The 27,989-nt window shown below is 37.5% G+C and overlaps 1 protein-coding gene across 3 annotated transcripts in view; it reads right to left on the bottom strand.

Moving 5' to 3' along the window:
* GRM5 (glutamate metabotropic receptor 5) overlaps positions 1 to 23,054 on the bottom strand; it is a 226,672-nt gene extending 203,618 nt beyond the window's left edge. For all 3 annotated transcript variants that reach the window (XM_050974074.1, XM_050974069.1, XM_050974064.1), the window contains exon 1: positions 22,376 to 23,054. In XM_050974074.1, the coding sequence (XP_050830031.1) occupies positions 22,376 to 23,054 (679 nt within the window). The remainder of the gene's footprint in view (positions 1 to 22,375) is intronic.
* Between the last annotated feature and the right edge of the window lie 4,935 nt (positions 23,055 to 27,989).

A 27,989-nucleotide genomic window follows, 5' to 3' on the forward strand; every position in this document is an offset into this window, starting at 1 on the left:
TGGTATTTGAAACAGGCTTTATCAAGAAGAAAAATCTGTGTAGCCAAATATGATTGTTTCAGTCAAGCTTAGTCAGAGACAGGCATATGTCAAAGCTCCCAAATGCTGGATTACATAAGATAACTGGTTTGAGCCTGAACAGAATGTGAGTGTGTGTTTAGGAGATGCTGACAACAGAAGAGAAGGCAGAAATATATCAAGGACTACCCTGAGTAGTCTCTGGCTTGGAAACCCAGATTTCAAAACCTGAAGTAATTTACACAAAAAAAATCAGAAAATTAATTATTAAAATAAAGGGGTGAATTGCTATTTTCATCAAGAACGTTAAACCATAAGTACTGACCAACAACTAATTGATCAGTGACACCACAGTGTGAAAAAAATCAGGCTGGTATTAGTAAAAGGCCAGCCCCTTCCTGAGAGAGATTAATTTCTTTTTCAATATGTCTTTATGAAGGTGAAATCTGTGATATTGGCAAAAACACCTCACCTCCCCGAGGCTGAGAGCCAAGTTGAATGGAAATCAAAACTGGAAACTTTGATTAAGTTTATTCAGGAGAAGCCAAATGGAGGAACATTTTACAGATAATGATTTCTTCTAGCTATTAAGAGCAGCATGTGAACTGTGAGAGGCAGACTTTGGTATGCCTCATACTTATGTAAATCTAAAGCACTTTTTTGTCTTGATCAAAGGAGATCTGTATTTACACCAAGTTATCAGGATGCATCCATCAGTTGGGATGATTGTGGCCTAAGATTAAGACGAACAATCTACAAAAAAAGGCAACAAATTGAAACCTCTATGAAGAAAGAGGTCATGGCACCCTATTCTTCCCAGAGAAGAATGTCTCCATGGAGACAGACACATTCAGATTGGAAACAAGACAACTTTTAACAGCAAGAGTAATTAACCATTGTAACATAATTAAAGGATGTATCTGATTAATCATCTCCTGGAGCCCTTACACTTAGACCAAATGTCTTTCCATTAGATATACACAGGTTTAGTCACAAGCTCATGGGCTTGATAACACTCAGATTAAAGGAGGGGATGATTTCTTCCACAGCTTGATTTACTGGGTGAAATCTCATGCCCTGTGTTATGCAAAAGGTCTGAGTGTCTGAGCAGATGGGCTTCTTCTGGCATTAAAATCTATGGAGCTATGTGGAAACTCAGAACACACAAGCCTTTCTAAGGGTTGGTGAGTAAAGGAACCATATCATCAGCAAGACACAGAAATCAGTCATTAATATATTCTCTACGTTATTCATTTGGCTCTGCTCATGGATGGGTAGAAATTGGACATGCTTCCCATCCAACAGGCAGTGGGTAACCTAGGAAAGAGGAAACTCTGCCCTTACATTTGAAAAAGTGGGCAGTAATTGCAAATGAGGGAAAGGAAAATCAAACAGAACACCTATCATTACTTCCTCTGCTCTTCCTTTTCCTTATATACATTTACCTTCTTTTGCATATTTGAATTTGGCTGTAATAGTCCCATGCACTTCCTTTGAGCTTTGGAATAAATGCTAATCATTTCATGTAAGAGATGTGTGTATATTTATTTATAGACATATAGATATGTGGGACCCATGAAAAAGATCTGCCCCACTTAGTACTCATAAAAGTCAATTAGCTTACATCTACTGGATTGTTTAAATCTACTCACCATAGATAAATCAAAAAACCCCTTTGTTTTTCTGTGAATGTCAGTTATTCAAGGTAGAATCCACTTAAGATCTTTTGACACAGTGAAATATTGCTTGCTGTCTGACTGCATTTGTCAGGGGAAAAAAGAAATCACCAGCACTGAATCATTGCAGCATTAACAAGGGCAGCAGAAAACTTCAGTGCAGCTCCCAGTGCAAGCACTGATAACTGTGTCACCTAGGAATACAGACCCTGAGCCACCACACAGTCACTCCACACAGTTATTAGGATCAATTACATGTAAATGTGACTGCTTACCCACAGATTTACAAATGGATATAAAGCAGACCAGACAGGGAAACTCTTTAGTCCTACTGCAGTGTCCATGTAAACTCTAGTTTGTTCTCCTGAGAGGGTCAGGATGAAACAATTCCACTCCTCTCCAGTTTAATTACAATGTTTGCAAACACACAACCTAAGATTCTCATAACACAAGTTGATTTAAAAATTAACAGTTAAAAGTAAAAGGTTTTTTACTTCGACTTTAATTTCTAGTGTTACAGAAGATAATAAAAGGTTAATTTAAAAATAACACTTAGCAACAGATTGGCATCACACACCAACCCAGCATCACATACCAACCCACAACCAATATGCCTACCTCCCATCTTGAAGATCTTTTCAGCTTTCTAAAACTATTGTTTGATACCTAGGAGAGAAACCACAGGCCTACAAATCTCAGCACTGTTTATATCCATGTGCTCAGAGCTAAAGGAACATATTTCTTGACAAGAAATATGAAACATAGACTTCATCTTCCTCCACCTACCTTCCTCAATATGCCCAGAGTACATTGTGAGGAGAGTTTTCTGCATCTGCAGCAGAAAGTTCATATCTGACCAAATTAGTTCAGACACAGTTCAGTGGGAAGGATATGGGACACACAGCTCCACCCCAACGTGGCCCAGATCAGTAGGAATTGTCCATGCCCATCCCACAATTTTCAGTGAGATCAATAAAGTAACCCTGTCTCTGATTTCTGTTAGTTACAGTTATATCCCATTCATGAAACAAAGGCTGACTCAGCCTTCCTTCAGGGTTCAGAAGTCCTGCTTCAAAAACAAGGTTTAGGAATATCTTGGGACCACTCTCATCCTGTATCCCTCCCTCCTGCAAAACAAAGGATCACAGTCTGTCTCATAAAATTTTGAGACACTATTATGATCCCTAAAATACTAGAGTAGGAGAAGAAAAGATTAAGGTAAATCAAAATTCAATATAGTATGTATCTCCTTGCTTTTTCTGCATGCAGCATTTAAACCAGAGTATAAATGAAATTGGAAGAAGCATCTGGAGGTCCTCTAGTCCAGCCCCTTGTTTCAGGAAGGCGCAACTAAAATCAGGTTGCTCAAGACCTTTTCCAGTCAAGATCTGAATATTTCCAAGGATGGAGATTTTAAAACCCAGCTGGGAAACTTGCATCATCCTTATGTAAAATCCCCAAATAAAACAATGCTTGCCCTTGTTAACACTTGTGATCCCATCTGAATAAGAGAACATCCAGGTATGAGGTTAGTCCAGACCAGAACTAGCCTTCAAACATCTGCTGTGCCTGCAAAAAAATCCAGTCTCTCTCCTAACATTAGGAATACATTGAGATATAACTCAGGTGTGTGGGTCTCCTTCCTTCCTACTTCATTCCTTCCGTCAAGGACTGCAGTACTTCCTGTCACTGAAGGACGGCATGACTGAATCCTGAATTACTGCCTGACAGTACTGAATCCGTCCTGTCATTACTTCCTTCACTTCATTCCTTACTTCCTTCATTCCTTCCTTCCTTCCTTCACTTCCTTCCTTCCTTACCGTCCTTCATTCCTTCCTTCCGTCCTTCCTTCCTTCCTTACTTCCTTCCTTCCTTCCTTCCTTCCTTCCTTCCTTCCTTCCTTCCTTCCTTCCTTCCTTCCTTCCTTCCTTCCTTCCTTCCTTCCTTCCTTCCTTCCTTCCTTCCTTCCTTCCTTCCATTTCCCATACTGAGATAACTTTATTCATCTTTTCCTTTATTCTTCCCTCTGAGCTGTAGTTAGCATCCTAGGCTATTAATTATTAATCTATTAAATTATTCCTTTAGAATTTTTAGGTTTCTCCTATGCACTAAACTACATTCCATTCAATCCTGCTTTCTTTTGTTATTGCACACTGGAGTACAGAAAGGAAATGGGGCAGGAGAATGAAGAACAAGAGACAGAAATTTGTTTGTTGACACAGAAATTCTGTTTAAGAGGCATTACCTCTATTGAGTAGCAGGCCATTTTTTCTGGCCTCCTTATCTAACTTGGACATGGCACAGCTATTAGTTTATTTGAAAGATGGTGCAGTTTTGACATCAGGCTCTATAACCTCAGTTTCATTTATCAGGGTTTTTATCCAGTTTACAAGTATCTGCTCTTCTCCCACTCACAGCCATGTGGCTCAGGCCATTTCAATCCTCATTAATGCCAAAGTTTTTTCTCAGGGAATTAAAGATAATGTTATCTGAAAATTCATTGTATTACTGCCTTCATCAAGAATAACTATGCCGATCTTTTTATATGCATTTTCTTCTCCTACCTGTTGCTTTCAAATATTCTGAGTGTATCATTTCAGATAGACCTCTGTGCAGTTTTTTCTTTCAAAATACATATAGACATACAGAAGATTGGGCATGCACTGTAGCTGCAGACTGAACAAAATGTTTATCCATTGTGAGGTTATTCTAGGCCTCATTCACCTGGGATGTGGAAATCCTTTTTATACTCAACTTGGATTTATTTAGCATTTTTCTTTTAGGCATAGTAACCATCCAACATGCTGCATTTAAAAAAATTAATTGTATCATTAAAGCTTCATTTCCATGCACTAAATAAAGGCAAATCTTTAAGGCCCTGGTTTCATGACAGGCTCTTCAGATTGCAATAATAACTCTTCTCCACAGCTGTCCTCACTTTGATTCTCTCTTCCCCAGATATTAATGACTGCCAGACTTCAACAATCAGATGATAATTTACAGAATCCTGTACATCAGGACAAATAATCCATTTTTCTGAAAATACCACTCCAAGATTCCATTTTCCTTTTTCATATCTATATCACACTGGCTTCTCTTTTCTCCTGCACCCTCTCTCCCTAAGTGCTGACATCCTGGGAAGCAATAGAAATGAACATTAATCAGTAAGGAAAAAGGAGTATTTGTGGAAGACAAGACAGAAACTTTATCACACCAGGCTTCTCACTTAGTCAGTAGAGATCATGACACACCTCAGAACTCATCTGGAAGCTGCTTAAAAATTTGAACCTCCCCTGGCACGTTTCAGAATTTCTTACTGATACACAGACAGAGCTTAGGATGACTATGGCCCTGGTTAGACTATTTAGGTTAGATGCCTAAAGACAGAAAAAATTTTAAGGGCCTGGTACAATTTCTTTTAGCCTAGTCTCCAAAATCACCAAATTCTTCTTGTACAATTGCTCTTCTTTTCCTTTTTGATGGTTAATATTTTTTTATTATTATTTCTTTGGGACCACAATTATCTGACACTGCCTTTAATTTTACAGAGGAGTTGTTCTTCCACTGTGTTTGCAGTCATTTCCATATTATTTCTTCTGCCAATTGATTTGCCTTTTCCTTCATATTCTAAAGACTTCATCTTTGTTAGGTCTGTTATTCAGCAAACATAATTTAAAATCTTTATCTAAAGTGCCTGAGTTAGGAAGGCATTAATAACTAATGAAGAGTTAAATGAAACAGAGGGTTGAATCACCCCTCAGAAGTGACTGTGCTTTGTGTGAACAGGGTCTTTGGGACAATTTAGTTAGAAGCTTGAAAAAAATGAAATAGAGTCATCTTTTCTACCATTTCTATGCCAAGAAATGTTTGTTCTGGCCTAGGACCAAGATTGAATTACTTTTAATGTTGACTCAATCTGTTCTTGTTCTTCTTCATAACTTTGCAGACAGCAACAGTAGACTTTAGCTATCTGTTTTTATTTACTTTTTGAGACTTAATTCATCTCGACTTTCACAATTTTTACTTCATTATTATTTTGGATATCCATGCTACATTACCTAAATAAAATTCCTTAAGGCTTTCATAGCTCTTCCCTCCATTCCCAGTGGGAAAATACATTAAAAGTAGATCCCATTCCTACAGATATCATTAACTGGCATAGGAAAGCCAGAACCATAGAATAATCACCATTTTTGCTAGTGCCTCTTCTTTGTATTCGACTGTGATGTTGAGTGTTCTAATTTATATAATTCCTTATCTTTCTTAATTTCTCAAACACCTTTTCCTCTGAAATGAGTCCTTTTTCAATAAAAAATGTTTATACAAAATATATTCATTTAATTAAAACTGAGTAAGCTCACAGCATTTTTTAGTGTCTCATTATGCACTCCAATAAAACAAAGCACATTTAATAATAATACATTTGCAGCTACCAAATATCTCAAGAAGCTGTAGAGAGCTGGAAAGAAATTAAGATCCTCAAAAAACAAAGAGGAGTATTTTGAGCAAAGATTCAAATGGAATAAAAAACCTGTGTTTGCACTTCTACTGATAATTGCTTTGTTTAATATATGCCTACAGGTTAAGAAAGGTATTTATCAAAAAAAAAAAAGATAACATTTATATTATATTCATCATCAGACAACATTTACTAGCAATGAAACATGATTCTCTACAATATTAAAGTGTTATAATAGTCCCTGGAATCATTTTTTTGCCTGAACTGTCCCAAATAATTTCCAGGCACAGTTGGAAACAGCATGAATCACAAAGTATTCAAAATATGAAGATCTGGTATGATCAGATTTTACCAGCTTTTCAAGAAAAAGCAAATTGAGATTCTTCACATGCAGCAACCAAAAAAATCAGAATTCCATGACATTTACTCCTGTAAAGCTCCCAAGAAAAATGATGCCTTTTTATGTTTACAGAGGGGCTTCTGCACAATGGGAGAATGGAATGGACAGAACAAGGGCAAGTAACATAAATTATTCTGCATGAACTGCTTAGTTCCAGCCTTCATTGCAGCAGCTTTGCTTGGGCAGGGGTCATTGCAATAGTCCATAATTGAAGGAGGGGATGAGTTAACAGTCAGGGAGTGCAGTGCCTTCGCACAGCCATTGATCTTTTTTATTCTCTGATATGCACATGCTGAAGGAGATTAAATTTCCTGTTCCAAACAACTGCAGGTTAATCTATTTCAAAGAGTCTACAATTACTCTGAGAAATATGAGAAACATAAGGTGTTGGCATAAGAACTGGAATAGCTAGCCCAAAGTTCCATGACGGTAAAATTTACAGATACAATTTTGAGCCACCAGCATGTTACAGCTACCATTTTTTATTGACTACACAAATACACAGAGCAAGCATTTCAGTAACCACCAGTATTCCCCAACAAGGGGAATATTTATTCCAAGGTGCTGGTTTTGCAGAATTTACAATAATATACCTGTTTCTGCTTCAGTCAAGACCAAAGAGTCAAGTGGTTTTGCTCAGAGAAAAGTATTGTGGGGAGGAAAATTAATAAACTGATTGCCACACACAATAAGAGTCCTTGATGAAACATGTAATTAAAACAAGCAGGCAATTCCTTCATCAGCAGGAACAGTTCTTGTTCTTGTTCTTGTTCTTGTTCAAACAGACAATTTTAAAAATTTGTCAAACATAGAATCAGAAGTCTATTGTCTATCAGAAGAGGATTCTTTCTGGTTTGCTGCTCCTTAGACAGCTCACTTGTTCAGAGCAAAAATAGCTAAAGCGTTCAGAGCACTTTCTGAACCAGAACCCTGCAGAGTACGTGATGGATTGAAACTGCCATCACTTTTAGTCCAATTCTTTTGCACTCTCTGGACTGCAGAAATAAAAATGTTGATAAAAGGAAAGGATTTGAGCTCCATCAGTAAAGGCAGTCATGACTGCAAGTGCTGCTATTTGGGAATGGTAACTCTTTTAGCAAATTCCTTAAAATTATGTGTATGAGCACTGGCTAAGGTGATTGTACCTGGATGCTAGATGCTACTCAAATGCACAACAAGAGAGAGGAAAAACTTTCAGTGCAAATAAGTAGACAGCAGAATCACAGCAAAGGCAGAGTTGCAGAAAAAAAAAAAACCGAAAAAAATTCTTTCCTGTGAAAGAAATATTAATGTTCCAGTTGACCAAATTGGCAGTGTGTGTTTTCACAAATTGTCAGGACAGAACACCATACAAGCACAGTACTGAGTCAAGGCAATGTAACTCAGACTGAAAATTAGTCTGAAGACCCAAGGAGTGCTTTTTCCACTGCTCTTTTATTCACAGATAGGTCTGGTAACTCTGCTTGGTACTTTTTCGACTGCAGGACTGGGTGTTTTGCTACTATGGACTTTCTACTAGAAAAGTTAGATATCTTGCTAATATATAGCCCATAAGTAATTGGTAAACAATTTGTGATGGTTTGTAAACTGCTCATAACTTTTAGTAGTATGTGATTAGAAAGTATGCAGCAGTAAATATCCTTTCTTACTACAAGATCTTTCCCATCAGAAAGTGTAGCTTGGTAACTTTTTTGTAGACTTTTCAGTTGGAAAGATTGTACTGGGTCAATAACCTCACTGTGGACCTTATAGTAATATATTTCATACATAGCACATTTCAATCAAAGGCCTTAAATAGATCATCTTCACAATCTGACCAACTCCCTGTGCCTCTGAGATATGCAATTACTTGGTATGGTGCCCCAAATACTTTTTAAATTATATTTAAACCCAAAGCAATCAGTCTAATTATTTATTCAGCAAATTTTGCATGCATGGCAAATTTCTGATCTTTGAAGCCAGAGCGTCTTCTTACATATCAATGCAGATTAACAAAACAGTTTCACTGCAAATTCACTGTTGCTATTTTTGGAGGACAGTAAAAATAGCCATTGGGCATATTGTGTCACCTATGGATGTCCTCAACTGTGGGCAGTAGGGGATAATACCACAGCAAATTCCACAAACAGAAAATGAAAATGCACAAACACCAGTTCTTGCTATTTTGAAAAACATTTCCCATTAAAAAAAATCCTCTCAGTTCACTATAAAATTTTTATTGTTTTCGGCAGAAAAAATATGAGGAAAGTGTTATAAAAATATGTTTTCACACCTATGTAGAGAACAAATACACACAAAAATCTCTCAAATATTATCATAGTTATATGTATGATTTTTTTACAAGCACCCTTACAAAACTCTGAAGTAATTACTAATTTCTTGTTTGTGCAATGAAACAAGTAGCACCTCTACTATTTTGATCATATCAAAATGACACATCTTGCCAGAGAGAAGCCATCAACTTATGAGAAGGTATTAACGTGATGGATTTGAAGAGTCATTTTATAAAGCAAAATTCAGTCATTTCTACTTGACATGTTCAGCACAAATCAACTGGTTATAATGCAAGCACGGCTCTGAGTTACTGCTGTATTCCATAGATTGCTTTAGCTTGAAATTTAACTGTGTCTTCAATAGTACTGAGAGCATCTCACTGCACTTTCACTTCTGGTCTGAAGAACAACGTCAGGCCTTGTGTTACACATACAACAGTTGAAGGACCCAATGTGGTACCTCCTGTACAGTAACAGGTCATGGCCATCACCATGAAAACAGCCCAGTCCAATGAAGAATAAAGGTCTGAGAAAAAAGATAGGCATCATGATTTTCCTCCAGTACAACATGCCAGCCTTCAGGTCTTTGATTTCCTAGTAATAAAATTATATTAAATTAATGAAACATTTCAGGGCCTGTAGATGGCATTTTCTGAATAGGAACTAGGGTATATGAAGTAATCATGTCTAGAAATTCTGTCAGTGAAGCAATTCGTCTTAAGCACCATTGCTATTTCTGCAATTTGTTTTTCTTAATCCTGAACTCTTTTGTTTCTCCTTCACCTAGACCTTTGGTATTCTGCTTCCTCTTGCTAGGAGCCCTCTTAGCACTCATATCCTATCTGCACAGAGTTCACTCCTGCCCTTCCACAGCTCACCTGATAAGATAATCTGTAATGAAATAGCTGCAAGTGGCATTACATTGTGCTCATGTCTTTGAGCCAACGTCTCAGCAGGACAGACAGGACAGGGAGAGCACTGCCAAATCTGGGCCACTTTGTTCCAGGTTGTCTGACAGGGAATGTCAACACTCTACCGTTTTAAGGAATCTGTCTACCTTTGGCCAGTTTTCTTTATGGACATGACTGCAAAAAGCTTAAATACTACTTCCTGGGAGGACTCTGATGATTTTTAATATTTTTAGTTTACACACAGATGCTGCCCCTTCTCTTCCAAGCCCTTCAATCACGTGAGTAAAAACTTATCTTTTACTTCATCTAGATATTAAAACTTAGGCTCTATAGAGCTTGATGAAGCTGTCCATATTGCAAATGTCAAATGAACTCTCTGATTTGTGTAGGAAAACATACTTTAAAATTCTATAGGGCCTTTAGGAGGACTTGCACCTGTATTTTAGCTGGCAGTATAATTAGGTCCCATATGGTTAATGAAATGTAACATGTCAGTACTTTGTAGGCTGAGATTTGTCACATGGAGGTGTTGAATGTAACACCCACTCTACCAACTGTTCAAGAGGAGAAAAAAAAACAGAATCAGATAAAAGCTTTTGTGTAAAAGAGAAGCAGGAACCAGCCTTACAGGTTTCATTTTCCCATGTTTCTAGTGTTCTCTTCCTCTTTTCCAGGGGAGCTATGTCAATCAAGATACTTTTTCTCAATGTTTCAGAGCACCTTCTCTAAGGGCACAATCCCCTGTGTGTTTGGTAACAGAAACATGTATTCAAACTGCATGTCTGTGTGTTTCTCTGCCCCACATTGCAAGTAGTGTCTCAGTGTCCCTTCTCTCCAAAGTATTGCTCCTCATAACACTTCCATCACACACTTGAAATGTGGGTGTTTGGAATAAATGCTTCAAAGACACCCATGTGGGCCAATGCTCAGCCTACAAAATGCCAAGCCATTATAAAGTCATTAAGCAGGCCCCTTGCAGATGGCTAAAGGCATGTCCCCACCAGGCTACAGATGGGACTGCAGGCACCCCCAAAGCAGCTCTGATCCAGCCTGTTGTGTTGAGATGCTCAGCTCCAGAGTGTTGTGCTCCATGGACTAATGGACTAAGGAGTTTGGGCACAATACTGCAACGGTACAGCCCAAATGTGTATTTGAACCAGTCTCTCCATCATAAGACATTGGCATGATATCTACAGTTTCATCAGGGCTGCAGAGATAGTCCAGAACAGCAAGCAACTGGATCTCTCTTCCACATAAGCCATCCCAAAATCCCTTCTCCAGTGGCCACTCCACTCTCTTGCTCTCCATGGCCTGTATTCTCAGGGTGACTTTTCTGGTTTGGGGGATTTGATTTGACTGCCACTCTTGAAGGTGGCTATAAGAGAGAGTACTTTTTTTCCATCAACAGACAAGTTTGCAAGTTAATCTAGCAGCAAAGGCAAGTCCCCAGCACAGAGTAGAGGACACAAGAAGCTTTCCTCTCCTAATGTGGCTGAGTGATGAACATGCCATCACGTGCAATCACAGAGGCTTCACCGTAGCCTGATGTGGGCATATCTGACCACAGGTGACAGAGGCTCTTCTCTGCACTTTGTTCTTCTGTGCCAGACCTATTTGCATGTCGCTCCTCCACAAGCTGGAGGAAATGGAAAATTAGTAAATCTAGTGGTCAAGCACCTCTCACTTCTCAATAAAACTCCACAGCAGGATGTTGTTATAACTATAAAGCTGACACAGCTCAGTTGGACCTAAGGTAGCTTACCAGAAGATACTATGTGCCTAGCCCATCCCAGTCATTGCAGAAGTCTGTGTTCTATGCAAAGCCCAAAGGCTGAGATCTCTGAATCCATTCTGCACCAGATGTTTTATTCTGAACCACTTAAATGTGATGACAGACATGCTTTACATAAATATCTTTGGATTAAGGAAATAAAAGGGCTCTCCATAGAAATTCTGTCTTGAGTGAACAAAATCTTCAGCTCCATAGCCAGTAAGACACAGGCCATCTACATATCACTTTCTTTTCCGAAGGCATGAATGTGCCAAAATAAGAAGCTGAGCATTGAAATACCCTGTACAGTGGTCTTTCAAGGCAGATATTTAAGCCCAGGAAAGAGAGCATCTGATCCAACTTTATTTTTTTTTTTAGACCCCTTAAATTTGAAGTTTTCTCATACTTTCCCTTTAGGACAAGAAATAGGTCAGACAAATTGCTTGTCATTTTGCATATGCATGAAAATGAGCTAGGTAATTTCACATCCCACAGTGCTGCCAGAATGAAAAAACAAAGTAACCATTTTTATATATAACCACAATTGAAGAGGTATGGAAAGCTTATACTGGAAAGATAATATATACTCTCTCACAGTTCTCTTTTGGGCACATATCCTAGTCTTTTTGAAAGCTTCTGTTAATGTGAAAAGTACTTGAGTCCTGTACTTCAGTGTGGTCAAGACAGAAGAAAAAGGAAGAACTACTTACAAATGCAACCTGAAGTTCTGTTGTACTCATAAAACCAAATGAGCAGCTCATACATTACTTATTTTCCTCCCTGGACTTCTTTGGAAACCTATGATAAAATTTGTCTCTGAGATGCAAAGCTATCATGGAAATGGGAAAGGAGCTGACACGCACTGCTTTTTCTCCATCAACACAGATATAAGATCCCATTCCAAACTTCCAAAGTTTGAAATGGGAAAGGAGTTTTGCTCCTTTTTTGTGCTTAAATATAGTTTCACTCTTTTGCTGTCAGGATGCATGTCTGCTGTCTGTTCAGCAGCGCTCTCAGATCACAGGCACTGACAATTTTTTCTGCAAGTTAAGGAACACCCCTAAGAGCATGCCCACATCCTCCCTGACAGCTCACTCTTCTTCCTTACAAGAACCATATCTAAAGACACCTCATGGTGTTGGATTCCTCAAGTGCAACAGGTATTGTGTTCAAGAACCCAATCCTAATGCAATTGAGACTGAAGTTAGGTATGAAGCCTGTTTAAAAGCAAAACAGAGGAAGATTTTCAGTTTATCTTTCACCTTCAATGCTTTGCTTGCATGTGAAAAAAATGTCCTATTTTTCACTAAATGCTAAATCTGCAAATTTAGCCACTGTAATACACTAAGCTTTAAGAATGTAGACTTGTTGAAAAATATATCTACTTAGAAATATAAATTTTAAAAGGAGAATATAGACCTTAAACCTGAACTTTAGAATACATCTGAACTGAGTCTGGATTCTCTAGGTGAAAGAACTTTAAAAGTAGTGTGTAATTTTGATGGCCATTATTTTATCCAGGGCTCAGTCTGCATTGATTGATAGTCAGGGTCACATGAACCAAAAGTTTTAGAAATTTCAAAATCAGTGCATCCTGTCATATTTATGAAATTATCTACCTGAAGCTGCTCAGTAATCTTATTTTGACCAGGGAGGGATAATGGCAAAAAAAAATCATACTTAACCAGGGGCAGCAGCAAAGAATTAATAAAATCAGAAAAGAAATAGTGGGTTAAAAAAAAAACAAAACCTGAACCTTGAGAATGGTGAGATAGTAAGCCAGATAAGCAGAAGCTATGACAAGAGGGAGGAAGATAACTGTAAAGGGAAAAGTCAACAGTATATATTTACAGGCCACTGCTGTATTGGTTGGCTAATAAGGTAAGAAATATCACTTTGTATGCTGAAGTCCTGCCTGGCCTCAAGGTGTAGAAAATAGAGTATCAATTTCCCTAAGAGAAAGGGTACATGTTCTTAAAAATGAATTTGACAGAATTGGAAAGATTTATAAAAGGACTATAAGAAAAACTCAGCATCTGGAAAAGCCACTTTACAGAAGTGACAGGAGAACTACAACTCTTTGGTTTCACCAAAATAAAGATTAGAACACTTCCTGGGAAGAGAAGATTTTCCCTGGAAGAACTTATCATAATAAAGGGCATTGGGTTGGAGAAAACAGCTGGTTATTTCATTTGAAGAATGAGTAATTCACAGTCTGAACAGACTACCTGGTAGTGAAATCAACTCTGTCCCTATATGAGGTCCTTAGGTGAAGATGCTCAGTGTGTATTTTCATAAACAATGTTTTAGCCTAAGTGATAGCTACTAATAACTAGCTGTCATTTCATTACATGTCCTACCCAGCAGAAATCAGATATGGAGAGCAGATTTCTGTAAACTCAAACCAGGGAAGGATGAACATGTTCTGTGATTCGGCCATGTGTGAGCAACCATAGTTTAGATATGCTCGCCTTATGCGCTCCAGAATCTCAGTCTTGGACAACTGAATTGTCTGCTGCAGCTTTCTTCACTGAAATTTCCTAGATTCTTATCACTGTCCCCTCACTATTATTTTGCACCTTTCTTTTGGCAGTACTTCCTCTATTCTTCCTCCTACCCCCCAATAATGTCAACTAGAAAGTTAGAAGAAATCTATCTCAAGAAGAAAAGGTACAAACAAACCATGTAATCCTAGCTAAAGACAAATGGGAGGCATCTGACTAGATCACAACAGACTGAGGAACAGTCTGTGCAATTTTCCTCATACTTCCATTGTTCTCAACAGTTAGGTTGGATTTTGGCCACGGGACTCATTCAGTATGATGGTTTACCGTCCTCCCCAGATATTATCTTTGCAATTTTTCAAGTATATATTGCACTTTGAGAAAAGCCATTCCCCATACATTGTTTGCTTGCCCTTTGACAATGCAATTGATTTTATATGGAGGCTTTCACATATATCACCTGGACCATGTATCTGGCCAGCCATAAATGTTGTCAGACTTCCAGAAAGAAAAATCAAATCCCTCAGGAAAGGAAATCTTAAGTATACTCTTTTCCAGTCAGTATATTCAGAATTATGAGTTACATTATGTTCATTTAAAAACAAGGCAGTGATTTATGAGGAGTATTGTCTTCAAATTCAGTTGCCAAGGTAGATGGCAACTGCTCTGTTAATAACTTTCCCAATCACTCCTTTAATGTATACACATACAATATAATGATATAAACACCATACATTACAGCATGGGCTGCCTCCATATCATGAGCCTGCAATCAGATTTTAGTAAGATGGATGCAACATTATTCTCTCTCCAGTGTCTTTCAAGCTAAATTAAAGTAAATCTATAATTTTTGGCGCTCCTCCAAGATCATTGTCTCCTGCATTATTCAAGTATCAGCTAGTCAGAACTGCCTTAGGGAAGGCAGAAAAGTTTAAAAGATCCAGCACCAGCCCTTTGCCCTTTCTTAGCTTTCAAAGAAATCACAAATCAGCTCTTATAGGCACAGGAAATGTTCTTAATGTATGGACCAATGTAAATATCTATTCTGCTCCTTAAATGCACAGAAATTTTCACATTTTGAAGAATCATTGATTTATTCCTGCACTATTAGGCTGCCTATGATATGGTTTTGATGCATAAAGATACTGACAAGTGCAAGACATCCCCTTTTTTCCTTGTTTCTGTAGGAAATTAAATCCTACTTTCTTGCAAAGTCTTTTCCTGCCTTTGGTTTTAAACTAGCACTCTGAAAAGTGTGTTCTAATCCTAGTCCTTCCAATGCTGTTGGATAGCTTTTTTCTCTCTCTCTCTCCCCTTGTTCCTGGCTCCCATCTCAACAGTGTTCTGATCACCTCTGAATTCTTAATAACAAAATCTATTTCAACGAATAGGCAACAATGCTTTGGGAGTTTTTTAGGTTTGGGGGTTTGGGGTTTTTTACCTACATATAAATTTAGTTTTGACCTTAAAATCTATGAATTATTACTTAAAAAATTAATGATTTAATTTTCCACTAGGTAATACACATGAAAAAAGAAAAATATGCAGTTTGAACAATAAGGAACACACATTCAGAAGTACCACAAATGTTTTCAAATAGTGAATAATGGGAACTTGTTTATCATCTTCTCCTTAACTATTGTATTCATTTTGGATACATTTCAATATATCCAAAAATGTTTAAGTGATGTACCACATTGGTAATACAAGACATGCTAAATAAAATGGGATATAAGGGAAACTTTCAGCTCTTTCTTGAATAAAGCACCTTTTGTCAAAACTGTTAAGGAACACTAATATGTGTGAAGAGCAATTAAAAGTGAGCACAGTTTAGAACAAAGATCTCATTTGATTTATCAAGTTATCTTTTATCAACTCTTAATATAAACCCATCAAGCAGTTTATTTTTACCAAATTCTAATTTTTCAGAGCTATTAGTCACTAAAAAATGTTGCTATTTAAAATGTTAAATTATTACTTGAGAGAAAAACTAATTCAGGAAATGTATTTTTTTAAATTGCATGGAATATCTGTCTTCCAACCAGGTCTATAGCATGTACTTTTTAATCTCAAAGACAAAGTATCCATGAGGGATACAGAAAAGGAATCACTGCCATTACCTTTAGGCATCTGAAAACACATATTAGAAGAATCATCTTTGATAAAACTGCTCTGACCCAGTAAGCACTGTGTGGTGAAACTTTATTTTCTGAAAGATTTCCAAATCTCATCAGCTTTATAGATCCTTCCCTGATTGAAGAGGCACAGCCTGGGCACAGGGACAGTAGCTGGGCTATTTCCAGGCCTTGAGCAGTGGAAAAAGGGAAGATGAAGCTGGAAGTTGCTGGACTCCCATTGTTTCTTCTCAGTGAAGGCAAATTTCATGACACTGAAACTTTCACTGAGTTGCTGTAAAGTCTAAGTGGCTGGAAAAGTGACATTAAACACTTAGTCCCTAAAAAAAGAAGCAAAGTGACATTTTGACAACCCGAATGACCTGCTCTTAGCTAGGTCCAACTTCTGTCATTCATTTAAAAATTAATTTTCTTTTTAAGATTTAGAAAAGCACACTTCCTTGCTCATATTCCTTTTGCAGTCTTGTGGTAGTCTCCCTAAGAATTTTCATCCCCATTACCCTCACAGAATGCCGAGTATATCCCCCACTTTATATTTTTATGTCAGCCAAGATCCTTCACAGCAGGTGTGTCTGGCCTGAGCAGTGTTCAAATGTTGTCTGGGCAGTCACTCACTGCAGAGCAAGACAAACATTAACTCAGTGTTGCTTCACATTTCTGTCTCAGTATTCCCAGCTGGCAGAGAGCGTTTGCTCACTATTCACAATTGGGATGCTGTGATCAATGTTTGAAATTAGGCAAGGAAATGGCTACTTCTTTCAGATGTCAATATTCAATAAAAATGACCAAGTAACAGGATAGGACTGGAACTTGAACTGGGTATTTTTTCCCCATATTTTCTTTCAGATGAAAGATATTTTTCAGTTTTGCTAGAAGATTAATATGATTAAGAGAATATCAAATTGTGATAACTCTGATCTCAAAATTTATGTTTGAAGCAGTTTAAAAATAATTTCAGAAAAAACTCCAAACACATAATTATTTTTACCCAATAGCAAAAATTAAGTATTGCTGGAATAGAATAATCTCCAATCTTTAGACAGGAAATCCTTTAATTTTCAGGAATGGATTTTTAGAAATAGATTTCATCTGCAAATAAAAATATTTTCATGGACTAGCACAGACACTTTCGGTATATTATTTCAAGTTGGGTTTTTTTCTGCAATAAAGCATGAAAAAATTTCACCTCTACTTCAAATAAAATAAACCCAAATTTCAATTGTATTACTTTTTGAAAAGCAAATAGTATTTTTGACCATGATACAATTGTTGTCTCTAAAGGAGACAAATCTAGAGTCTAAAGGAAAGACTTCATATAAGTACAGCTTGTTCCAGGCAACTGGTTTAACATCAACTTGTTGCAGTTCTTTCATTCATTTCTTCCCTCACAGAATATGACTAATTTTGATTTAGCTTTTTATTTGGGAGCAAAGGATGGGGGCAAAAAAAGTCTTTTAACCAGGCACATTTGAACAATAATGAAAGGAACTGTGTGAAATAACTTTTATTTGCAGGGAAAAAGAGGTTTGCTTTCATTATGCTTGCCAGATTACATCCCAAGAAAATGAATGTGAACCACCTCTTTCTACGCACTTATGATTAATTTAAATGGAGGAAAGTAAAGTCAAACACTTTGAGGACTTTGAGGATGAGTTTCATTCATTGTTTACCTGCAGAGCCGCCTGAAGAAAATGTCAACAAACTGTCTTATTTCTTAAGGCTGCCTTCAAAAGCAAATTACACTTTTTACATAACCAGAATAAATACCTCCCTTGCCACCCCCAATATATTTGGCTCATTGTGTTTCAATTGCACCCTTGTACAGTTCTATTTTTCCAGCATACATCACCTCTTCACCCCATTCAGTGCAGCAAAATAAATGATTTCCAAAGGCAATGAAAATTGCCTTTCTAGTTATTAATTCATTTGACTCCAGGCAAATTTTAAGCAGAGATTCTCAGGGACTGATCTTGTCTCTGACTAGGAAGGCCTGACCCAAATGTCAGTCTGCTTAACAGGAGGGTACTGAGTTCAAACTGGCTTTCAGAATGAGGCTTTCAAACCTGAGTGACTGGAGAAGAGAAAATTGCACATATTTTTCTTTGATCTTTCAGAAAGACCAGGGAATGCTTTCGTATGGGAAATGAGGCAAACAGGCAACTCCATCTCTTTCAGAAGCCAGCCAGCCTCTTCCAGATTTCTCCCACCACTTTCGATTAACTGTGGTGTCAAGTGGTTAAGCAAGAAAAGGCTGAGAAAAATCCCCATGGTGCATGAGCTGCACGGCCTGCCTGCATGCCAGCCATCACCACCCAAAAACACACATGCAAATTTCCCTCTCTACACTTTCCTGTGAGCATTACCTTCAACAGAGGTGGGCAACAAAAAAGGATCTCAAACATTCTTGTAAGACAGTGAGACTGAGTTAGGGGCTTTCTCTCTGCTGTGCTACCTTTCCTCAGTCAGAAGCACACACTGAGTTCTCAGCTGCATTATTGACTTGCTGTCTGTCTGCGAAGTTGGTTTAAGAAGTGGATGTTGGTTTAATTTTAAAGAACGTTTGTTTAAGCTGTGCTCCTACCACAGAAGTGGAAAAAAAAATCTGTAACATCAACTGAAAGAGTTGGATCAGTAGGAACTTCAGCACATCCTTGCATGCCTGTTGTATAATTCATAAATTTTGAGGCAGTTGCTTCAGACTTTGAGTGATTGGTCCTTAGTACAAAGAGTTTCACATCCCAGTTTCCCTCATTTCTGCTCACTCCCAGCTCCCTACCATGCACTGCTAACTTGTCTGTTCATGGGGCCACAGCGTGGACTGAACCTCAGAACTAATATGGCTTTTTGGAAAGCAGCCCTCATTGTGCATGAAAAAGTTATATTTTAAAGCCAGGTTGGTTGACAGTAGAGTCCCACAAGTGATTCAATGTAAGGAAGAGTTGAAGAGAGGGGAAAGGTGATGATAATGATTCCTGACAGAGGCAAGAAAGACAGAATTACAACCCGAGACTAAGGCTTGAAAAGATTTCTGATTTGCCTATGTAAAATACACTACAGAAATATGTCTTCTTTTTAATGAGAATTTTCATTCATTTGTTGCTCACATTTTCTATTGAAGGGATTGAAGAACATTCCTCCTAAAAATTACAAGAGCTACACTGACAGCTGTCCTTGCTACCTTCCCATTTTTAGGAAAAATTTACTTTTAGAGGTCACTTGTAAACCTGGAGGCATCACCTAGTTTAATTTGTAGTGTTAAATGTCAAAAGAACAAAGTTTGCAAGAATATGTCAACATTTTTTGTGTATTTTAAATGTAGTTAAGTCTTAAGTAAGGATTTACCAACACAACTTCAGATCAACATTCCAAAACATTAGTCCACTGCAGACAATGATAATTAGTAAGTTCATAAGGAAAGGTTCAAACAAGAAGCTTTTTATTATGAAACTGTTAATGTGTGACAGGCTTTTCTTACAATAGACCCAAAAAAACACCTAAAAATTTATCTGCTGATGAGACTACCAAAGGAATGAAACTAGTAGGTTTTTCATGTCTCTTTCTTGCTCTCCATCCAGCTTTGGAGGATTTCCCTCTCCATGGAAATCATTCACAGAAGCCAAAGATCATATTGATCAGAACATGATCATAAAGATCAGAAGAAACTGGTTAATAAGCAAGTTAATTAAGGAAAATTAGCTAAAGATAATGAATGTAGCTGGTCAGAACTACCTTCTATGTGTGAAAAGAAGGACTACTTTCTATGGGATCATCTGGGATCCTACATCAGTAAAAATCTCAAGGAGCAGAATTCAATTTTTTTTTTCTGTTTTGAAATAATACCTGTGAATGTTAGACACTGAGTTGAGTGGCATATTTAGAATGTCATAAGTTACAAGATGTCACAGTAAAATGAAAAATAATTACAACATAAATAAATAAACATATGATCTCTCTTTTGCTTATTTACTCAATTCCTTTTCTTTATCATTAATGTGTACAGTTTTTTAAAGGTGTTTTTAAAAAATACAAGGGATAGCATGGGCCATAGTCCTTAGAAAGTGCCTTGAAGATCATACATTGTCACATTTCAAAGAAGTATCTAGATCAGCTAGTTTTTTTTTTATTCCATCATAAATACCATCTGTTGTATTGTAATAAAACTTTTGATGCTATTTACCTGGAGAGTCTATTCATCATCCTTACCAGATTATGCAACTAAATGATCAGATCATAAGATTCACCCAAGTTTAATGTTCTTTCACTGAAGTCCAACATGCTATGTGTGAGGTTTCAGGTTTTAACAATACTTCACCTACCATAACCACTTTAATAATGGCAGAAGTAGGCAGATATATAATTTTGGTTTTGTCCTTCTTCACATTCAGCTCTCATCTCATTTACTTCTCATCTTTCCCAGAGCATCTATGTCCCACTCCAGCCCTTGTGTCCCTTCTTTCCAGTGCAGAGTACAAAGTTCCTCTGCTGTAAGATTATGCCATATGCTACCATCTGCTCCAAAGAGTGTCCCCAGAAAGTGGAAAAAGTACTTTTTTTCACTCTAAAGAATCAGACTTTGATATAAGCATGACTATTCCCACACTGAATATAAAAACATCCCAGCTCAATAAGGAGAGGTGTAAAAGTTGTTTATTGCAGAAACTAGATGAGTCATCTAAAGTATTCGGGATATAAAACCTTATGCTATTGTTAGTGGCATTATTTTTGACCATGATATTATTCACACATATTTGTGAAGGGCGGGCTGCACACCTAACCATGCCAAAGGCATCAGCTGGTACAGAATACCCTCACAACATGATGTCATGTAGAATGATTTATACACTGTTTTGAACACTGAAGTTTTAGATTAAACTTTTACTCTATTCATGCATCCCCCTACAAAAGAAGTTTCAGCTATTTACCAGCTCTCACTATCATGATGGAAACACAGTTGCAACAATCTGCATGCAAATTCTAACTTTTCTTTTATTTAATACTGCAGAATAAGTTCTCTACATATCTGTAGGAGGAAAGACATTTCAACATTACACCGTTGGACCAGAATCTCCTCAGAAGGGGCTTTGAATAGTAAAAAGCCTGCCAGAGAAACATACTCAGTGTGTGGGAAGGGCAATCTGCTCTCTATTGGATGTAATAAAGCCAGCAGCATCTGCCACTGTTCACCAACGTCACCACCACTACTCCATCTCTTAACATTTTTCATCCTCAGTTTGTATTCTGAGCCTGCCATTCAGCATCTGTCTATTTGAACAGAGGCGAAGTGGTGAGGTCCTAAAACTCATCACAGAATTTAATTCCATAAAACTCCTTGAACGGTGGCGTCATTAAGCAAGGCCTGATAAAACTTGCTCTTAAGACAGTATCAAATTCTACTCACTTCTTGCAAGATGAACTCAATTCTATCAGTACAAGGAATAATGAAATCAAGTACACTTTTCCATAGCATTTCCCTTTAATCACATACTCTTCTGAATGCTGAATAAAAGGCTTAAGCTCTATGTCAAATAAATAAAAAGAGGAAAGCAATTTAGCATACAGTTCTGATTTTCTGGACACCTGCTGGAGCATAAATGTGTGAGGGAATTCAAGGAAACTTCCCTCGCTCTCTCCCAAAACCAATGCCCATAGGCAGAGGAAGAAGTGGTACAATACTCCATGGAGTACTGTAAAATGGATAAAAATATATCTGTTTTGAGGAGCTGGAACAACTTGCATTCAAATATTAGCCAAAATTGCATGTTTTCTAGTACCTGTGCCACTCTGGCTCCGACATTAAGCAGGAACACATTCTGACTCAGATACAGTTTCAAATGATGATTTAGCTCTCATCTGCTCTAAGACCAGATGCTTTCTCACTACCCATTGATTTGAAAATAATCATAATTATTATTCTACATATTAGCAGATAAAGAAAAATAAATGTCAACTAAATTATATTGAGTTTGGAGACTCCAGATCAAGCACTTTTAGCAATGAGCGGCCCTAGAGCACACACCATCCCACGTGTTTCAGCAGCTGGCAACATGATGCTACTTCAGATGCTACTTCAGACCCAGAGAGAATGTAAAGTTATTATCAAGTAAAGTCTATACTGTTGACAGCTGACTGGCAAAAAAATCCAACAACATCAAACTACCATCAACCCCCAATTAAGCCACATCAGAGTATTTCAAAGGCATTTTTAGGTGGTAAAAAGCAAGCTCTTACCTTCGGTGTGTACAGCAGAAACATAGGTCCAGTTATAGCGTTTGACAATGTCCACCATCGCCTTTGCTTGCTGTGCGTCAGAGGGCACCACTCTCATAAAATACTTGAACAGAGTTTTGTCACTTAGGTCCATGCTTGTGGCAGAATAAGCAATCTGAGGTATATTGAAAAGCTGCAACAAGTTCTGGACCTGGATAGCAACGGAGCTGGACCCAGGCCCAATGACACCAACAATGGGTTTCTTGGAGCGGAATGATGATGATGATCCATCCACACATTTTACCATCCCTTCCTCTTCTTCTGAAGAAATGAGAGAGTCCCTTATAAACTCAATGCTCTGCTCTAGAGCCACAGCAGAATGCCAGCAGGAGTCCCTTATTTCACATCCTAGTGTTATATTTGGCAACAGTGTGGGGTCCAAATTAATTCTGTCAAGGGTATGTAGCATTGCCTCCACTCTCTGAATGCCATACTGCTCTCTTACCTCTCCACATTTCCTCTCGTGAACTTTGTCAACAGTTGGTTGGTGATGGACAGAGAACAGAGCTCCAATGATGATATCACCAGGCATGTGTGCAACCACTCTTCTCTCATTTGCCTGTGCTGAAACCAAAAGCCCAGAGTTCCCACAGACATCTTCCTTCAACAGCAGGATTGCAAGGAACAGCAAAAGGACCATTTTAGGAAATTTTAGGCTGGTAGAGACAACATGATGCAAAAAAAGTTGGAGAGCTGGTGAAAAGCAGTTATCAAATCTTCTGGATAGATGGAGCACTATACTGATTGTTAACCAGGAGTTGGCATCTGTTCTCTAAGGAGTCACCATCATCTCCAAGCGGACAGCTATGCAGAGCTGCACAGGAGGTCATAATCCTCATACCCTTCAAAAATTAACAAATAAGAGAAAGATCTTTAAAATTCTTTATAAAGTCAGCAAAATATATCTTCTATTAAGACACAACATCTTACTATCTTTTCTAAAATTGCACCTATTTCTACAGTGATCAATGCCTGTAACACATTGTCTACTGCATATGCTTGCTTTCATTGTTTTCAAGCTGAAAAAATTTACCTCACTTGAGTGTTTTGCAATCTTGGGCTTGTACTTCTGCCGGTTTAAATCACCTTCTTTCTTTTTGTCAATTGTGTTTAAAAATTCTTTGGGGAAATGTTTTCAAATGAACAAAAGCTTGGCAAGTAATTAGTTCTACAGAAGAAAGTGTGTTGCCATTTCTAAAACATGTCTTCTAAAACAACTCCCTTTAATTTTAGGCAATTTCTATATCTCTAATATACATATGCTATATTAATGTACCCTGGACTGCATTCTATTATCCATTCCAGCACTAGGAAACTGCTGCTGACACACAAAGCTGTTATTCTAAGGCATGCAGAATGTATAAATCTGGTTTCATATTGCAAGATACGTTAAATAAGTTGGCTTTTAAGCAAGATTATGAAAACGGGTTTTGTTGTTAATATTTATATTTATTTTAAGCAAAGAAACAATAATTCTAACAGCAAAGCAATGAAATTGCTTCGAGGCAATGAAATTCTAACATCAAAGCAATGAAATTATTTTCACCTTTTTACATCCTTACTTCAATAATCATCAAAAAGCAATTTGAAAAATTCTTATACTGTACACAACCCTACAGACTCCACTGGTATCAAGAAGTCAACACAAACACTGTACAGATGCACTAATCCCCAAAATACTTGATCAGCTAGATTTACCTATAGACTGAAATGTACTCTGCACTCATCTTCACTGTTGCTGAAAGATAAATAAATAAATCAGCAAACACTTCTCATCTTGGGCTGTGGTTGACCTGTGGAACTAGAAAATATCTTTGAAAATATTCTTCACCTGGCAGTGGATTTAAGCAGAAGGTTTCCAGTTTGAAATATAGTGCTTAAACAGTTGTTTGCCAGGTCTTGATCCCAGAGCACATTAAATACCACCTCACCTGCCAGTGAATACATTGGTAGTACAGAAAGGTAAGTGCACGTTTAAATCTAAGATGCTAAGCTACGTAGGGAACCAATATGCCCAATTTCATTTTTAACAAAACAACTGAAAAATTATGTTTTTTCAGAAACACAGTCTCAGTTTTATTGACACAAATCTTTTGATGCAATAAAAAAATTTAAAATTTCATATATTTCAGACACCACCAATCACTTCTAATCCATTAACAATGACTCTAACAGTGCCTACATATTGTAAAGTGAAAGAAACCATTGCCATTGAAAATCTTCCTCTGTTTCTTCGAGTTGAAAATCTCACAGGATTTTAATCTTGAATTTACTCCTCATAGGGAGTTCATTCAGTATAGTGACACAGTGAAATTCTTCCTGGTTCTGAAGATGAGACACACAAATAAAAAAACATTCTTCTGCTTGGTGCTAGGTTTTCTCTAATATTTTACCAAGATGTATAAATTGTAAATTATTTTCGCAGAGGAGTGAGTTTGAGTGAGTATTCCCAAATAAAATGCAAATCCTTAGAAAGAGGAAACATTTAATATATTTAAATGTTAATTGCAATATTAATAAGTTAATGTAACATTAATTTTAGTAATATAAAGTGCCAAAAATAAAATAAGTTTCAGACAACTGTAAAACACTTCAAGAAGATTTGGGTTTTTTTATTCTGTGAAGAGTTGGCTTATCAATACTGCAACCCTTTGCCACTAAGGAATAACAGCAATTCAGTTCAGGTTAATTAGTCCCTAATTAACTGGGACTATCACTATTACTTATGTCTTGCAATTCTTTATTCCATCACTCTGAAGTTGGTACCATACAATTTGAAACAGAAAAAAGAATGAACTACAGGGCATACCCTTGCACAAAATCAGAGCTCCTAAATTCCTATACCTTTAATTAATTGAATGTGTTATGGCTTTAAATTTTTTAAAATCATTTATAAACTTACTAACATTTGAACAGAAATAGTACTCTGATACATAACATCATGGATACTTATTTTTCTGAACTTCTCAAATTAAGGCTACATACCCAGAACACAAGTATATATAGACAAATGCCAGCTCTGCTGCAGACTGTAACTGGATATACAATTGGATGCCTTTTTATAACCTATCTGCCTTTGAATCTGCAGATGTGCAAACAGAGAGAGTTCAGGGGCTTGGGGTGAGCTTGTGGTATGAAAAAATCTAATCCACCATTTTAATTCTGCTACTCATATTCACCAAATTTTTTGGTCTTGGGTTTATGGATTGAGATTTCCCATACAGGAAATATGAGAAAGAGAGGGAAGTAAGGCCATTTTTATCTCCTTCCCTGCAAAGAACAGCTGTTTGCTCTTCTCTGCTTATAGTTGTGTCTATCAGTATAAAATTACAGGGCAAAGAATGAGACAAAGCTGAAGGTCTCCTTCATATTTCTGGTTCCACAATATTAGGATATGTCATAGCTGGGAGATTCCTATTTCTGAAAGCAATAAAACCTTTCCCCTGCATGGCATCCAAGGGGAAAGAAGAGGCCAGATGCAGGCTGCAGCTGCTCCACAATTAATGGACTGTCTTCACTAGATTAAAGCTGGGTCAATTTACTTGGGACTTAAAACTTTCCTAATTACACTGAGAACACTGTTTCTATTTTATAGTACTGGGCTTAGGATTCACATCCAAGGCACCTGAAAACAATATTTTCACAATGTAAAGTAACAACTTGGAATTTATATCGACAAATATTTCAAACTATTTGTGTTGCATAATAAAGATCTGGTTCTCTGGTCTTGCACTCATAAACTTAAGAACAGAATGGTTAAGGTGGAGAGCAAGTTCAGGAAGTTATGTGGTCCATTCCCTCTGCTTACTGTAAGTTCAATTAAAACACATTTCTTAGCTTAATGTCCAGTCAGGTTCTTAATATCTCTGAGGATTGAGAGACAACAACTTTTTTGGGCAACTTGTTTGACCACAGTCATTGTAAAAAAATAAGATTCTTTTTATAAACATTTAAACAGAATTTCCAGTGTTTCAACTTGTGTTTATTGCCTGTCATCCTTCCGATGGGCACATCTGGCCATGCATGAGAAGATATCCTGAGAATAATCAGGTAACAAATCCTACTTCAGGCAAAATGGTTGAGCAGCGAGCTGGTAGACTAAGCACACTAATAATATTTCCTGGAGAAAGTCTTCCTGAAGAGAAGATGGCCAAGGGAACTATTCAAATATAAAATTTCACCATTCTTCTCTCCCAAAAGGATCACATACAAGTCCCTCCACGTTTTGATTGCAATTCTCTCTTACTACAGGCAGCTTATTATTACAACCAGGATGAGTACTAAAACAAAATTAAGTAAAATTTCATAAGCCTAAATATAACTCTTGTTTAATTTGTTAGAGATAATCCTAAAGGGAATTTGACATGCCATAGCCCTCAGATTGAGAACAGACATATCAGCAGTTTCAAAGACAATAAACTCCTAAGTGCATGCACAAAGTGATGGGAATTGTTTCCCATTTAATAATTTCTCTGTTTTGTTTTCATTGATGGACAACATGCACAGCACTTATGGTCACATTTATTTTTCACACTGTTCAATTTCTTCATCATCAATGGACTTGTCCCAAACTGACAGAATCATAAACGAAATGGAATCAGGTACTTAATTACTGGTGTGTCAATGTTTCTTGCTTATATCTGTTATGGATTTAGCTATAAACTTATCCTGAAGTCACATGGTTTAACAATAGAGGACACTTTGGTCTCAGTCTTCTGATTCTCAAACCTGAGGCTTGGGGCAATTGCAGAAGAAGTAGGACAGAAAAATAACCCTGCCTATCAGTCCTTCATTCAGTCTCGCCTTAGACTAAAGTTTACATACTACCCAGATGACTGAAGACACAGATCTGATGAGGCACTCAACATGTTCCTGTGACCTCTGTTCTCCCTGGCAATGTAAACTTCATGCCAGACTCTGTCAGAAAAAATTCTCAGCTGTTCCCTTAGGGCAGAGTTCCAGCTACTTCATGTTGAGGTTTAACCGAGTAGAAAATGAGCATCTGTAATATTCCATGAAACATCACACAAATCTTTCATTATTAAAATATATAAATCTTTCAAAATTATACCAATCTCAAATGCATGTCCATCAGTATTTGCAGTCTGTAGAGACCAAAAGAACCAAAAAGCACTCTAAGGGCATTATTAAACACCTTGATCAAAAATCAGACTGCGAGCAGCGGTTCACAAAGAGCTGATTTTCCACTATATTTGTGGCTGAGAGTTTATACAAGGGATGCATCTGACTGTTGTTAAGGGCTCCTGCTCCCGCAGGTGTGAGTGTGTTCCGAGCTGCAGGGTGACCCCCTTTCCACCGGGGCTTACATTATTGTAGCAGCGCCCACTAGCGAGCCCGCAGCGAGGCACCTGCGCTGTGCAATCTGAGCCCGCCTGGCACCACGGCCCCTCGCAGGCAAAACATCCACTCGGCCCAGGGAAATTGTTTTATTTATTCTCATCTCTATCATGGGGGAGTAAAAAAAAATGTAAAAGGAGAAGTAACAACGCTTCCCTTTGGGTTTCTTGTTCGTTATACTTTCGTAAGTTTACAGCAGGCTCATTCACAGTTTCTG

Source organism: Serinus canaria, chromosome 1 (genome assembly GCF_022539315.1).
Source record: "Serinus canaria isolate serCan28SL12 chromosome 1, serCan2020, whole genome shotgun sequence".
Lineage (NCBI taxonomy): Eukaryota > Metazoa > Chordata > Aves > Passeriformes > Fringillidae > Serinus > Serinus canaria.